The sequence below is a fragment of the Pipistrellus hanaki genome, assembly GCF_964339955.1.
Source record: "Pipistrellus hanaki genome assembly, chromosome: 2".
Taxonomy (NCBI): Eukaryota; Metazoa; Chordata; class Mammalia; order Chiroptera; family Vespertilionidae; genus Pipistrellus; species Pipistrellus hanaki.
Genome location: NC_140504.1, coordinates 141,349,434 through 141,365,731, shown reverse-complemented (window position 1 = coordinate 141,365,731; position 16,298 = coordinate 141,349,434). Strand labels below are relative to the sequence as shown.

Here is a 16,298-nt window from a genome sequence, read left to right as displayed (position 1 = left end):
ATAATATGCTATATAACTCTGCTGCTGAGCTCATTTGATGTTGTGTAAAGGAAATATTCTGATTATTCAGGGGAAAAGTACAAAAGAGGGACAAAGAACATTTCCAGAAACTAGTATCAGCTTAGTAATAATGATAATAACTTTTATTTGCATATTATTTTAGCATTTACAAAATATTCTTCCATCTACTATCTCAATTATGTTGTTAATATTGTATCTGTGACATCCACATATCAGAGATGAATGATGATTTTCATTCCTGAGGATATTTTCAGATACTTATCCTATATAATAAAGAGGCAATATGCAAATTGACCATCACTCCAACACACAAGATGGCCGCCCCATGTGGTCAAATATGGCTGCCCCCATATGGACAAAAGATGGCCAGCAGGAGAGGGCAGTTGGGGGTGATCAGGCCTGCAAAGGAGGATGGTTGTGGGGGGCGGGCAGAGACACCCAGGCCTGAAAGGGAGGGCAGTTGGGGGCAACCAGGCCTGCAGGGGAGGGCAGTTGTGGGGAACCCAGGCATGCAAGGGAGGGCAGTTGGGGGTAAGGATCCAGGCCTGCAGGGGAAGGAAGTTGGGGGTGACCAGACCTGCAGGGGAGGGCAGTTAGGGGCAATTGGGTTGGCAGCAGAGCAGTTAAGTGTTGATCAGGCTGGTAGGAGAGTGGTTAGGGTGTGATCAGGCTGGCAGGCAGAAATAGTTAAGGACAATCAGGCAGGCAGGAAGATGAGCAATTGGGAGCTAGCAGTCCTGGATTGTGAGAGGGATGTCCTACTTCCCTCAAGGGGTTCCATATTGGAGAGGGTGCAGGCTTGGCTGAGGTACATTACCCCTCACCCCCATGCACAAATTTCATGCACCAGGCCTCTAGTCCTATATAACAAAAGGGTAATATGCAAGTTGACTGAATGGCAGGACATCCGGTCTCATGATGCACACTAACCACCAGGGGGCAGACACTTAATGCAGGAGCTGCCTCCTGGTGGTGAGTGCTCTCCCACAAGGGGAGCACTGCTCAGCCAGAAGCTAAGCTCACGACTGGCAAGCACAGTAGTGGTTGTAGGAGCCTCTTCCACCTCTGCCGCAGCACTAAGGATGTTCAACTGCTGGCTTAGGCCCACTCCCCCCGGGAAGCAGGCGTAAGCCATCTGTTGGACATCCCCCCAGGGGACTGCGAGAGGGTACAGGCCAGACTGAGTGATGCTCCTCCTTGAGTGCATGAATTTCGTGCATCAGGCCTCTAGTCTAAGTATAAATACTAACCTCACTATTTTTTTCCTTATAACCTCTAGACATTTTTGCAGCCTGGATGGCTCAACAGTTGAAGGTACACTTGCTTACTGAAACCTGGCAGCGAAAGAGACAAGAGCTTTCTTCAAACTGTTCCCTTCCTTACCATGTCTACAATGTCAAAGCAATTAAGATATCTGGACAATCTTATTTCAGTTCTTATCAGGATCATGCCAAATGGTGTGTTTCCCAAAAGGGCACCAAAAATCGCTGGACATGTATTGGAGACCTAAATCGGAGCCCATATCAAGCCTTCAGAAGTGGAGGGTTCATTTGTACCCAGAATCGGCATATTTACCAAGCATTTCGAGGATTAATTTTGTATTATGAGAACTGTAACTAAACTTGATGAATGGACATATGCACTATTAATTTCAACATTGACAACGGATCTTCTCCCATTAGATCCATTCTGTATATATTAAAGCCTGTGAATGTACTTAAAATCCACATATTGTCGAGCAAAACACTTTATCTTCCAACTAGAGGCCCAGTGCATGAAATTCTTGCACTGGGGGCTGGGGGTCCCCTCAGCCCAGTCTGTGCCATCTCACAATCCAGGACATCCCTCTCGCAGCCTGGGATCCCTCGTTCCTTACTGCCCATCTGCTTGCTTCTTCTTACTGCTTGGCTCACTGCTCCTTAGCGCTGCCACGGAGGTGGGAGAGGCTCCTGCCACCACTGCTGCACTCGCCAGCTGTGAGCTGGGCTTCTGGCTGAGTGGCGCTCCCCCTATGGGAGAGCACTGACCACCAGGGGCAGCTCCCGTGTTGAGTGTCTGCTCCCTGATGGTCAGTGTGCATCATAGCCACAGATCGTTCTGGCCGTTCCACCATAACAGTCGCTTAGGCTTTTATTATATAGATTAGTGGCTATTTATCTACTTTTCATTTATATTCTCTAAACATAAACTGTCATATATAACTAAAATGAGAACAAAAGAAAAAAAAAATATTTGCTCCAGATTAGTCAACACTCTCAATTGTTTGTGGAGTGGTTGGCAATCTTGCAGATTAGATTTCATCTCCTTCACAGAGACTTCCCTGACTCTCCTACCCACCTTTTTTTCTGAAGGGGGGAGGAGGGAAACCTTTCTCTGTTGTACTTCATACTATTTACTCCTACTCCTCTTAAGTTTCTTTCTCACTGGTTTATGGTTAACTATATCATTTTTGCAGCTGCTACTTACTAACTGTATGATCTTGGATTATACACTTGAACTCTCTGAGCCTTGGTTTCATTATCTATGAAATAGATGTAAGAAAACACAGAGTTGACAATACTGTGGAATTTGAATCTGAATTGGCACACCCAGCAAGAAAAGACAACAGAAAGTTTAGAATGAGTAGTATGTTTCAAAATTTTTAAAAATCAGATTAGGAGAAAGAAATGAAACAGCACCTATGTCTAGCCCATCAATTTAGGGCACATGTGTCAAACACAAGGCCCGCGGGCCAAATCCAGCCCGCCAGGCCTTGCAATGTGGCCCGCACTGCGCTGTCATCACTGCACTCCACTGTCAGTTTATGACATTGTCAGTTTATGACTGTTCAGTAAACCATTCGGCCCGCGATTTAGGCTGGATTTTAGATTTTGGCCCCTTCTCTGATTGAGTTCGACACCCCTAATTTAGGGGAAAAGAAGTGTAACAAAGAAACCAAACAAAATCTAATACTTTTAATTCCAGAATACTTCATTTTATGTAATTCTTATTAATAAACATAGCTATTAGTAAATCAATAATAATTGATTTGGCCTGAGGCACAACCAAGCCTCAGATGGCCATTGTGGGTTGTTGATGTGAGATATGGTGTCCTGGCAGAAGATTGTAACAAGTGAAACATGTAAAGGTAAATGTGAGAGAGAATGTTTTTTAAAAGCTGTGAAGATGTTATGCCTAAATTAATAATAACTATAGTTATTTCCATAATGGGAACCTGGCATATATTGTAGTAGGTGCTCAATAAATATTTGCTTGCCACCATAAAAAGATCCTTCTACTGAACATTGGCAAGATATCTATGAGTCTTTGTGTAAGAATGACAACGAATTTACATATGCCTGTCACTCAGTGTCCTGCAGGTGGCTGGCTGATTATGGTTACGTGGAAAAGATGTTGCCAAATCTCTAAGGTATCACATAGCTCCCCACAGTAGGCAGTGATGGCTAGAGGTCTGGATCCGGCGGTCCCTCGCCCTATTTCACTTCCTCTTCCTGTTAACGGGCCTCTCTTTGCACTTGACTTATTTATTTCTAAGATTTCTTGATTTTTGTTGTTTTTCTCCTCAGATATTTTTGAAACATTCCTTAAAGGAAATGTTTAGTACATTAGTGTTGTTTGAATGAATTCAGTATGCCACCCCCATGAGAACCCAGCTGAATTTGGAGGTGGGAGCAGAGTACAGCATAACAGCTCTGTATGACAGTGTTACAGGCTGGGTTTGAAACCTGGCTCTGCCGACCTTGAGCAATTACAAGCTGTGTGACCTTGAACAAATTATTTAACCTCTCCAAGTAATTTTCTACACTGAAAAACAAGAATGATAATAATATGAATAAGATAATCTATGCAAAACACTTAGTGCCTGGCACATAAAAACGTTCCCTTATCTTCCCTTTTAAATTATCAGAGCAATAATAAATATTAACTATATTAATTAATCTTCTTAACTCAAAGGTTGAGGGAAAAGTAAATGCTCTATCTGCAGCACATTCTAACAACTGCTCAATTCTGTGAAGAAATCAATCTAGCAGACCGGTGTGACAGGAGCAAAGGAGCCGGGAATGCTGTTTGAGTTGCTCCCTCTCTCCATGGTGATAGTGCTTCCTCAATAACAAACAGACAAATATATAAAAGCCAGTCGTTTTCTGCTTTATCTCGTACTTGTGGAATCAAGAGGAAATGAGTGAAAGATATATTCTCAAGAGAAGAGGAAGGTACAGGCGTAAGCCTTGCAAATAAGCAATGAAAGTTCTTTGCAAATGCTTTCAGCACAACATCAGCAAGCAGACTAAAGGGAAAGGGCGCTGCTGCCATTGTTTGCAGAGCAAACAGGCGTGAGGCCATTGAGGAGAGCAGGGCTTTGGAGGTTTAAATTCCAGTTCTGCTATTTTCCATGCGGCCTCCGGCAATTTGCCCAAACCCTCAACACCTTGATTTCTTCGTTTGTAAAATGGAGAAATTAAGAAAAATAAGAAAGGTAAAGTTCTTACACAGTAAGCAGGCAGTGTATGCTGTATCGCTACTCCCTTAGGGCAATGCTAACGAAATAAAATTATGTGTTCTGATCAGGGTTTCTAGGCTGCATCATCTGAAGTGTACATGGTGCTTTGGTACAAAGGAGGACTTTGTATCTGAATAGGAGGCAGGCAGGTGTTCAATAAATATTTGATCATTTGTTTTGGCTTCCACGGAAGCACCTAGTGTACCTCATACGTAGGTTAGGATCTTCTTCATAACCTTTGTAGGTAGGGAAGCTACCAGCTTCTTAGGTTTGCAACCTCCTCACCTAATCCCAAGATCCTGTCTGTTTCATTCACCACTGTTTTCCTTCATTCCCTAGAGTCTCGGAAAGTTTACAGTAGTTTTGCAGAAGACCTAGCCATGGAAGGAAACCTTGTTGATATTTGGACTGTGTTTAAGCTTTCGCTATGTGCAATTATCTCTTTATGGTTGGGAGCTATTTCAAACAGAAATGAGGGAAGAAGAGTAATTTAAATGAGTCTCCTAAGCAATAGATTGAAATCAATGTCACATATCGTTAACCTTCTGAAAAAGGGACTGTCTCCCCCTTTTTTTTCCTTTTGTGTAAGAAGATGGTTATAACCCCTAGAGGCCACTGCTTCATGAGGGGATGGGAGCTGTGGACTTTGAGGGCAGGGTTGGTCTGAGCAACTTTGGGTCAGCCAGATAACTGGAGTGTCAGGGGTGGTTTGGGGAGAAAGGTTTTTTAGAATAAGGAGGCAAAGCAAGAAAATAGAAATTCCACTCTTTGGAGCATATATTATGGGGGAGATGTATATAAATCAATTTTGAAATAACTTTATCTCATAGATTAATGTTTTGCATTTCTTTTGTATTTTAACATAGTTTTTAAATTATTTTTAAGTTTTTAAAATATGTTTTTTAATTTTAAAAAGAAATATATGTTACTAGGGAATATTGCAACATACAGATAAGGAAAATGAAAAAAATTCAAAGCACTTTGCAAAAAAGCAGAACAGTGGCTGCCTGGAGCTGGAGGTTGGGGGAAGTAGAATTAATTAAATGGGGCATGAAGAAACTCTTGGGGGGAGATGCAAATGTTTTATCTTGATCTTGGTGATAATTAAAAATATGTATACATTGTCAAAATTCATAGAACTGTATGCTTAAATGGGTAACAGCATTTCACTGCATGTAAATTATACCACTCTACAGCCAATAGATAGTCATCTAAGTACTTCTGTCATCACCCATACAAAACTACTGTTAATACTACTGCGTGCATTTTTCCAAATGATTTTTTATGTGTTGTGTATATACATATTTGTTCATTTACATCATTTTTTAATCAAATGTAACTGGTGTATTTTGTTTTCTTTTTCTTCAATTTCTATTTTTTACTCTCTTGCCTAGAAGTAGATTTTACCACCATAACCAACTGCTCCACAAAGCTTGTTACATAACACCCAAGGGAGGTGGGGGAGTAAGTTGCTTTGAGAAGAGAGAAACAGGAAGCTATTTTGATTTCAACAGCTTCCATGATCTCGTTGTTGATCATTTAATAATCACTGCACATTTTCTAGGCAGGGTCTTACTATATAAATGTTGGATAGCATTTGCTATCAAATGTTAATGTCCACTGAGTGCTGAGAAACCCACAAGCAGCAGCTGCCAACACTCTTGATCACATCACATCTGCTTCTGAGAATGTGATTCTATCTATAAGTGTGTGCCTGATATATGACACAAAGCCCTTTGCACTCAGAGTTTTACCAGACACTTTAAAGAAAGAGGACAATAGAAAATTCTGACTGCTTCCTTCAGAGGCAAAGCTATCATTTTCCAGAACTAATTTTTAAAAAAATATATTTTATTGATTTTATACAGAGAGGAAGGGAGAGAGAGAGTTAGAAACATCGATGAGAGAGTCATCGATCAGCTGCCTCTTGCACACCCGCTACTGGGGATATGCCCGCAACCAAGGTACATGCCCTTGACCGGAATCGAACCCGGGACCCTTCAGTCCCCAAGCTGACGCTCTATCCATTGAGCCAAACCGGTCCCGGCCAGAAGTAATTTTAAGGGAGGCAAAATCTTACCTCTACTCTCTTAGCGTCTCTGGCCAGGTCTAAGAATGAAACTGATGTAAGACAGAGTAACAGGATAAAAATCATACAAACTTCATTTAATATAGGTTTTATGTAACATGGAGCCTTCATAAGGAAATGAAGACCAAAGAAATGGAAAAACCTAAATGCTTTTAGGCTAAATTGAACAAAGAGACAATTGTAGAAGAGCAACTAAAATAAATGGGGAGGCTAAAGGAAGAAAAGAGTTATTTTTTTTAATTTTAATATAAGATTAATGTGTTTTATTTTTTATTTTATTTTTAAACTATAATTTACATTCAATATTATTTTTTTATTAGTTTCAGGTATACAGTATAGTAGCTAGACAAGCATATACTTTACAAAGTGATTCCCCCAATATTTCAAGTACCCACCAGGCACCATACATCTATACTAATAATAGAGGAATATGCAAATTGTTCTAGACACCATCACAGTAATGACTGAATAGCAGGCTGCTTGGGCAACAAGGCCGGCAGGGGTTTAGTGAGGGACAACCAAATAACTGAACAGCAGGCTGTGTGGGGCAACCAGGCCGGCAGTGGGAAAGAAGTTGGGGTGATCAGGCTGATGTGGGGGACAGTTGGGGCAACCAGGCTGGCAGGGGGGCATTTAGGGGCAACTAGGCTGATGGGGGGGGGGGGAGCAGTAAGGAGTGACCAGGCCAGCAGGTGGGGCAGTTGGGAGCAACCAGACTAGTGGGGAGAAAAGTTGGGAGCGACTAGGCCAGCAGGGGGGGCAGCTGGAGGGCGATCAGGCTGGCAGGCAGAGGCAGTTAGGGGTGATCAGGCTGGTGGGGGGGGGGGGCAGTTAGGAGCCAGCGGTACCAGATTGTGAGAGGGATGTCCGACTGCCAGTTTAGGCCTGATTCCTGGGATTGGGCCTAAAACGGCAGTAAGTCATCCCCCAAAGGGTCCCAGATTGGAGAGTGTGCAGGCTGGGCTGAGGGTAACATACTCTGATTTCCTTCATAATTCTGAACCCATAAGAGCCAGTTCCCTCTCTTGTATGTGAGACCTCATGAGTAAGGAAGGAACCAGAGGACAGAGAATTAAAAGCATCCCTGCCGTTAATATAAATGTTGGGCCTAGCCAGTGTGGCTCAGTGGATGAGCATCAGCCTATGAACTTGTCAAGGCACATGCTCAGGGACCAAGCCTTGGGACCAAGCCCAAGGGGTCAGCTAATAACTGGTCAGCCAAATAATTGACCATAGGTCCAGTAGGGGATGTGCAGGAGGCAGCCAATCAGTGATTCTCTCTCATCATTGATGTTTCTATCTCTCCCTCTCCATTCTTCTCTGAAATCAATAAAAAAATATATTTTTAAAATATGAATGTTGCCATAAAAGACCAATTCAGGGGAAGCAGCAGCAGTTCCCATCTACCTTCAACCTCTGCTCTGGTCGGTACCTGTGTCCAGATGGGTTCTCTAGGCAAAGAAAGAGGTTTAACTTCTACTGGGTCATTTAGACTAAGACGCTAACTATGGGGTAATTTAATCTGCCCCTGCTGTAGCTGGTTCCTAGAGAGCATGAAAGGAAGCCATAAAAATCCATCCCCTTTTACCGGGGACAAAATAAGTTGGCCCCATTGACAGAAAAACACAAATAAAGAACTGGTCAGATTTCATGACTTATTTACAGCAGTGCCCGGTAGCTCAGGACCTGAGGCAGAAGAGTTTAATCCCAGCCTCCTGGTGACCCGGGTCTGCACTCCCCCCCACCCCCCCTCCCCAAGAGAAGGAGGAGTGCCTGGGAACTGAGGGGAGGCTGGGCCAAGCTGCCTGGCCAGCCAATTGTGTCTCCACATCCACGAACTCGGGCTTGCAGCCACCTCAACTCCCTCCTGAGGCCCAGGTGAGGACTTGGAGGCAGGAAGGCTAGAGTTCCTTTGGATCTGGGTTCTGCATAAAGGCATCTGAGTGGCAGAACAAGCTGTCCCCTGCCCATGCCTGAGGATGGCCAGAGCCACTCTGGGGTGTGTGCAAAGTGAAGGCAACACATGAGAAGCAGGGAGTCAGGACGCTGACAACAGCAGAGAGTGACAAATGACAGGGAGGGAAGAAGAAGAACTCCCATAGGCAGCTGTCCGGAGCCATTTGGCACTGGGATAGCAGCCCCGTGGGCCTCCAGTGCTCCTGAGGGCATGGCGGCTGATAGCGCTGCACAGTGACTGATGCTCAGCGAGAGTCATCAAGCAAAGGTCAGATTATGTTCAGAACATTTTGTTTAGGAAGACAAAGTGAAGCATTTTGGACAAACCACTTTCTAAAATACAATTTTAAAAATGGGAATTGGTTTGGGTTATATGATGTTGGTTATTAATAGTACTTTCACTTAAAACATTAGGTGTATTTCATATTACTATAATAAGGATCCTACCCAGTGAGAATTGATTTTTGTCTCTGTAATCTTACTGATATATAAATAGATACACCCACACGTACACCTATTTTAAACTCCAGTCTTCTATCTTCCTACCTCTTCCGGGACTTGACACCATTATTTATCTCCGCCCACATCTTCAGCCACTTGTTTTCTACTAGGTCTTTCTCTTCAGCATATAAACATATTTAAGTCCCTCCCACTTTGAAAGCAAAACAAACAGAACCTCACCCTCTCTCAGAACTAACCTATGCCGTTCCTTTCCTTCTGATTCTTAATGTCCACTTCTCCAAAGAATCTCCCTTTGCTAATTTCCAATGCTTTCTTTTTTTAAGTTTTAATATTACCTTTTGCGCATTCATATTTGAAGGTGCCCCTTTTCTTAAGACATGCTTTTTTTTTCTGCATCTCTATGAAGCTCTTGGCTTTATTTTATTTCTAAACCTCTCTTATCAGGATCTCCTTTCAAGTTTCCCTTTCCCCTCTCTGAACCCTCAGTGTCGATATCCTTTAGGGTTCTCTGTTCTTACTTGGAACATTCTCCCTAAGCAGCCTTATACCCTGTTGCTTGATGACACCCACATCTATATTTCAGACAAAGTTCTCACTTGTGCATGCATATGTGCATGTGAGTATGTAAAACAGTGTAGTGAACCTGGAAGGCACCTAAAATGTCCCATATTCAAGCCTCCTTCCTGCTCATCCGACCTGCTTCTCCTTGGTTTTTCCCATCTGAGAGACACTCACCCAATAACCTAACTTCAGAGACAACATAGATTCTTCCCTTTCCCTCACTCTCATACAAACAATTGTCACCTCTTGATTCTGCTCCCTTAATATCTCTCACATCTACCCCCTCCTTCCTGTCTCCCCCCTGTGTGCTGCTCTGCCTGCATGCTGCTTCAGGGTATGCCTTCAGTCCTCACCTTCACTCTTCAGCTCTTGATTTCTAACCTTTGTGCTTGTACTCCTTGACTCCTCTTTGGAATTTTGAATTTGGTCATTTGGGTTTATTCTCACTCACTCACAATCCAGGGCATGAAGCCCTGATCCTGGTGTACAGTCCAAAAAGCACTCTTCCCCTACTCTTACCACCATCCTCCATAAGGGACAGAGAAACGGGACACTTTCTCTTGGTTGAGAACTCAGTCATAAGTAATTATTATTCTCTTTTGGATTTGTTGGTCCCTTTGTTGGCCTCCACTTTATGCTCTGAATTATTTGGCAATACTTGAGTGCCTATTTCAATATCTAGATCATCAATAGGACTGTTTCTATTATCTGTGTTTTCTTTTGGTTACTAGTCATGCTTTATTGCCACATTACATGTCCACTAATTTTATAACATACTAGAGGCCCGGTGTACAAAATTCATGTGGGGGGGGGGGCACTCCCTCAGCCTAGCCTGCACTCTCTGGAACTGGGGACTCCTTGAGGGATGTCTGACCACCCATTTAGGCCTGATTCTGGTGGGATCGAGCCTAAACAGGCATTTGGAGATCCCTCTCGCAATCCAGGACTGCTGGCTCTCAACTGCCTACCTGCCTGCCTGCCTGCCTGATTGCCACTAACCACTTCTGCCTGCCAGCCTGATTGATGCCCAACTGCTCCCCTGCTGGCCCAATAGCCCCCAAATGTCCTCTTCTGCTGGCCTGGTCACCCCTAACTGCCCACAACTGCCCTTCCCTGCCAGCCATCTTGTGTCCACATGAGGACCGTCATTCTTGACCACATAGGGGCAGCCACCTTATGTCTTGGAGTGACAGTCAATTTGTATATTACTCTTTTATTAAATAGGATGCCAGACATTAGTCATAAAAATATCATAAAAATTACAAATGTTATCTTCTATCAGAGAGAGTTCCACCTTTCCTCTGTTAGGCATAGAGGATAAGGGGTTGGTCACTTCAATTACATGAGAAATTGAGGTGTGTTGGGCCTGAATTTTAGTTTTACCAAGACTTGCTCTACTGCTGGTCCATCCCTGTTCCTAGGGCATGGCTCTCCTGAGTCAGTGATTGTGAACCTGAGGGTCATCTCTTCAGCCCTGAAAGACTATAGGAGATCTAGCTTGTTCTTCAGAAGTTCCAACCCAGCTCGTCAGCTCCTGTGTCCCACAACTTCAATATCTGGTATGAGGAGAAACTGGAGGCATTTTGAGGAAAGGTCCTCCTTAGAGGATCTTTATTTCTGAGCATTTCAAGACTCTGAGAGGTAGATTTCACTATCGTCTTCAAGGCGCTTACCTTTGCTCTATAGCCTCCTGTGCACCACTATTCAGCAATATGTTATGGAGGAAATCAACCATGTGTTTGAGTCTCCTCCTTCCTATTTGTCACATCATCCCTTTAAAACTGTTAAAAACTTTGCTGTTGTTTTCTCTCTTTTCCCCTTTTAACCCCAGCAGAAGTTCTCTTCAACCCACAGTCAGGATTAGCAAATGCCCTAAGGAAAAAATATCAGATAGTGCCAGTTCAATTTGGAAAGGATTCTACTTTCTCTGGAGTTTTAATTCATTTAATCTTCATTGCATCCATAGCAACTTGATGCCTTTAAAATGTGATTTTTGTCATTTATCCAAACTATCCTTGTTGTACTACATCCAACCAAGAAAAAAGTCTCATATAAGACTTTTGATAATTAGTTTGGTATTTTGTGCATAATGTGCAATAACTTGCCAAGTGAATTTGTAATTAATGAATAAAGAATTCATTTAATTTTTTAGCATCATTTCCTTTTAGTGAGATAGTGATATTTTACATGAGTTTAATGCTTACTGGTATACAAAATATTTTCAATTCAAGAAAAAATGTGATCCATATTCCATATTCATTTAATTTTAACAATACCTCTTCGATAAGCATTAGAATAATTGTAAGGAGGATAAAGATAGCCACTATTTGCTTACTCTGTGCTAAGCCCTATGCTAAATACTTTACACAGGTTATTTTATTTAATCTCTACAGTAAGTCGAGATACCTTTCTCCCTACTTCCACGAGGAAATAGAGGCTGCAGAATGTTAATGATTTGTCTAAATGCTCAGAGATGGTAAATGGAAGATTTGGGATTCAAATACAGTATGTCTAGTTCCTAGTCCAGGATATTTTTCACTACATTTCAGCTTTCTGTCTGGTATGCTACCGGTTTTCCCGTGGGGTTGAACTACAATGCCTGATATTCTTCAACCTATAACCCTTCCTAAGAACTACATGAATATAAAATATAGTTTGACATACCACAAGACAACACTGAAAACACTTAGAAGTAGGGTAAAGGACTTGAATCAGTTGCCTCTTTTTGATGGAAATAGGTTTTTTTTGTTTGTTTGTTTTTAATATATTTTATTGATTTTACACAGAGAGGAATTGAGAGGACAGAGAGTTAGAAACGTCGATGAGAAACACCGACCAGCTGCCTCTTGCACACCCCCCACTGGGGATGTGCGTGCAACCAAGGTACATGCCCTTGACCGGAATCGAACCGGGACCTTTCAGTCCACAAGCCGACGTTCTATCCACTGAGCCAAACCGGTCCCAGCTGATGGAAATAGTTTTGCCTTGTTTAAATGACATTTAATTGTCTGGTCTTAGATCTGGACAGCAATAAACATTTGTAACACAAATGATTAGATAGGATTAGTAATAAATAAACATAAACCTCCAGGAATTAAATTTGTTACTTTGACTTCACTAGTACCTCACTTTGAACTTCTATTAACCAGCCACAGATGAAATAGTACTTTATATTGGTAAAAATAAAAGCTATTCCAATTGTTTCTTTAAAATTCACTACTTAAAAACAAAAACAAAAACAAAATAAAAAACCCACAGCAATCTTAATGTCCCATGTTAAATTATTTGTTGTCATTTGGAAAAATAAAAAAGGTTTACTAAAAAAAAAAAATCAGCCATTTCAGAAATTAGGTAATTAAAATACATACTTTTTATCATGATGAACTAGATTTCTCTTTATTCAGAATCATTATTTTTTATCATTTATTTCACTTAAAATGCTTACAGAAATCTTTTATTGATGGCATGTTTCTATTCATGAGACAAGTGAGACAAGGAAAAGTGAACTGACCGAAGTGTTTATCAGGCATGTTATTAGATAAAGATGGGTGGGTATTATCAGCTTTAGTTAAAGCATCATCTTCTTTTCTTATGAAATGTGCATGGAGAATAAGAAATACAAACTTCTTACCAAAAGAAATTTTAAGAAGAAAATAACATCAATAGAGCCCTGCATTCTTAATTGTTTCTGCCTATAAGCTATTAGTAGTCTCAGTGAGTGAGTAGAATAATTATTATAAACAGAATCCTTTCAGAAAGAATTGTCTTTACCTGTTCACCTCCTGTATGTGTATAAATTTATATATCTTATATAGATATAAATAAATCTATTTAGTTATATATACACACATATACACATATATGTACATATATGTATGCACATATATACGTATATAAATGTATATGTTACATATACATATATTATATATGCATCTAGAACCTATATATGTATAGACATGTGTATCAAACTAGGTCTTTTGTTTATTATATAGACATTTCTTTTTTATGTAGATAATTTTTGATCTTTCAAGGTATTTTCAAATCTATCATATATATATATATATATATATATATACACACACATATATATATATATAATTTCCTATTCATACAAGTGATTATGTTAGTAATAGAAGAAATCATAGTACAAAGAGTTAACGTTTGTACGTGACCACAGAGCAGAACCCAGGTGACAGCCTGGCCTGGGACTCTTCCTTCGCACGACGCTGTCATGCTTGCGTGATAGGCTTCACTCCAGCTGAGTGTGGGAAGGACACCATGTCCCCATTTCGATCTCCCTGAATCAATTCACTCAAACAAAAGGTCATTTTAGACAGAAGTCCAGTTTGACTGATTTCTTTCACTGTTTTGCCCAGTTTAAATAAAATGAGCACATCAGTGTCTTTGTTTCTGCCTTACATACACAGCCTAAATGCTGACCAGGTGCTGTAACACTAGCCTCTGTGACCCATTTTAAAGCCTGTCTTTTGGATTAAATAAACACCTTTGTCTCTAATTAGAACATGGCTGAAAGGAAGGACAGAGAAGATAAAAAGACAGCAGATGACCATTTTCTAAGCTAACACTATTAGATTACAAAGGCGAAAAAAGCTATTTTTGAAAACTCCAACCATGGGGAGCAAATTTATCGATCGTATCATTGTTTTTTTTCCTTCCTGTTGCTAGGATGTGGTCTATATTAAACATAGCTGTTGCTTGGTGAAAATCTTCCCAGAGCAAAGTAGTAGTGCTCCCCCTGCCGACCAAGAAGCCCAGGTTGTGGTTTTGGTTTTTTGTTTTTCTTCTCAATTTAAAACAAAACAAAAAATTAGGCAATTAGATGTCTTCAGCATACCCCTTGGACTTTCCTTACAAAATTGTATTCTAAGAATATTAGACACTATTTACATGACACTGGAACTTTTCCCCCCTGGTATATATGAAGAGATATGAGGCAAATGCTGACCAGGTGCCAGGTTTCTCACTGCTTGGGGCTATTTCTTTGTTTCCTCTTTTTAAATTCAGGGTGAGCCTGGCAAGTAAGGCCGTTTTTACCTTGATATAAATGATAAAGTTCTTTTGGTGCCATTTAAATTTTGAAAGGGCCCAGGGCAGGAAATTGCTTATTGTATTAATAGTGATTTTTAATAATCACTAGTTATTTATAATAGAGGAAATGGAGAAAGAAAGAGGATTCAACAAAGTTCTTAGCTTCCTTCGCCATGAAAATTACTGAAAGCATCTAACAATAAAGCCGGAAGTGGTAGGGATGCAGTGGTCAGATTATGGAGAGGCAGGCGAACCTCACTGAATTGGAAGCATCTGCAACCTCTCCAATTAGCTGTCACCAGAGGGAGCAGAGTTTAGGAGAGGAATCGGGAAATAGAGTTATAGATTTAAAAATCATCAATCGATGTCAGAGCTGAAATCATAGGTATGGCCGAGATCATCCAAAAGGGAAAATAAAGAAAATGAAGAGAAAAGGGCTGAGCATGGAAACTTGGGGAACATCACTAATATTGAAAGAAAGGGCTGAGAGAAACCATTAGTTGAAACTGAGACAGAAACCTCAGAGATTTTGGAGAAAACCAAGAGAAATTATTACTAGATTAATTAATTAATAAACCAACGGAGGAGAAAAATTCAAGAAGGAAGAAGTCAGTAGCATCAGAAAACAAAGATAAGCCAAGAAGATGAGACCGTATTCTATTAGCTTTGTCAGTTAGGAGGTACCTGGTGACCCCAAGAGAGTTTCGGTATAGTGGTGCAAGTGAAAACACAATTTTAGTGACAATTTAAACGATAAATGAAAATGTGATGAGATAAACAATCCTACTGAGAAATTTGGCAGCGAAGTAGAAGGGAAAAACAGAGAGGTGCCCAGAGGAACCAGCAGGGCAGTAGAAATTTTCCTAAGACTAGGGACATGCACATGTTTGAAGGTTAATGAGGAAGAGACAGGTAGGAGTAGAACGTTTGGTTCGGACAGGATTGAGAGAAGTCAGGAGAGGGTCAAGAGCACAGGTGGAATCTTGTAAAGACTAAACCCACATTTCTTCTGGGACAGCTAGACAGTAGGAAAGGGTGTACAAAATGTTTTGAATGGTGGTGGGGATGGTGATTCAGGATGATGGTAATGAGAAGAAGGTTTAAGGAGACTAGTCAAGGTTTCATGTTAGAGCAGTTGCTATAGGAGGAAAGGAAAATCAAGCCAATTAAAGATTAAGAAGAGATTTCCTGGGCAGTGTTGAAGAGAGTGTAAGATTGGAAATATAAGCTGAAGGAGATGAGCATCTGCATGGCTGAGTTATCTTCTCCACCAGTAACAGGTAAACCAAAGGCATGAGAAGAAAAACAAGTAATTGGGCTGGTTCAGAGTTATAGATTGCCATGGCCACTGAAATGGACAAAAGAGTCATGTCCTGGTGAGAATGTGGCAGTGAGTAGTTCTGCTGTGGTATGCAGGAGGAACATGAAAGGAAGACATGGAAAAATGGATAGGGTGGGGGTTGCAGGGGTGTGGCTGACAGTTTGGGAAACTAAGATGAGATCCAGAGACCAGAGATACCAAAGGGACTGAAAAGCTCATTTAATGGGAGAATGAACTTGGAGAGAAATATTGAAGGACAGAAGCTAGAGTCTGTAAGGGGTTTTGAGAATTCCAGATCTTTGGAATGGAGCAATTCTTGGTGTAAGGGTTGCTGAAGG

General features: G+C 41.1%; 1 protein-coding gene across 9 annotated transcripts in view; it reads left to right on the top strand.

Moving 5' to 3' along the window:
* The window catches only part of DNASE2B (deoxyribonuclease 2 beta), a 684,289-nt gene that overhangs the window by 15,294 nt on the left and 652,697 nt on the right, over positions 1 to 16,298 (top strand). For 5 of the 9 annotated variants that reach the window (XR_014794171.1, XR_014794172.1, XR_014794173.1 and 2 more), the window contains 2 exons: positions 1,301 to 2,703; positions 2,913 to 3,409. The exons of 3 other annotated variants lie outside the window; for them this stretch is intronic. Coding sequence is in view for 1 of the 6 variants with exons in the window: in XM_084874435.1 (XP_084730561.1) it covers positions 1,301 to 1,641 (341 nt within the window). In the remaining 5 variants the exon portion in view is untranslated. Of the gene's footprint in view, positions 1 to 1,300; positions 2,719 to 2,912; positions 3,410 to 16,298 lie in introns of those variants that run through there. One more of the 9 variants, XM_084874435.1, reaches the window with a different exon arrangement.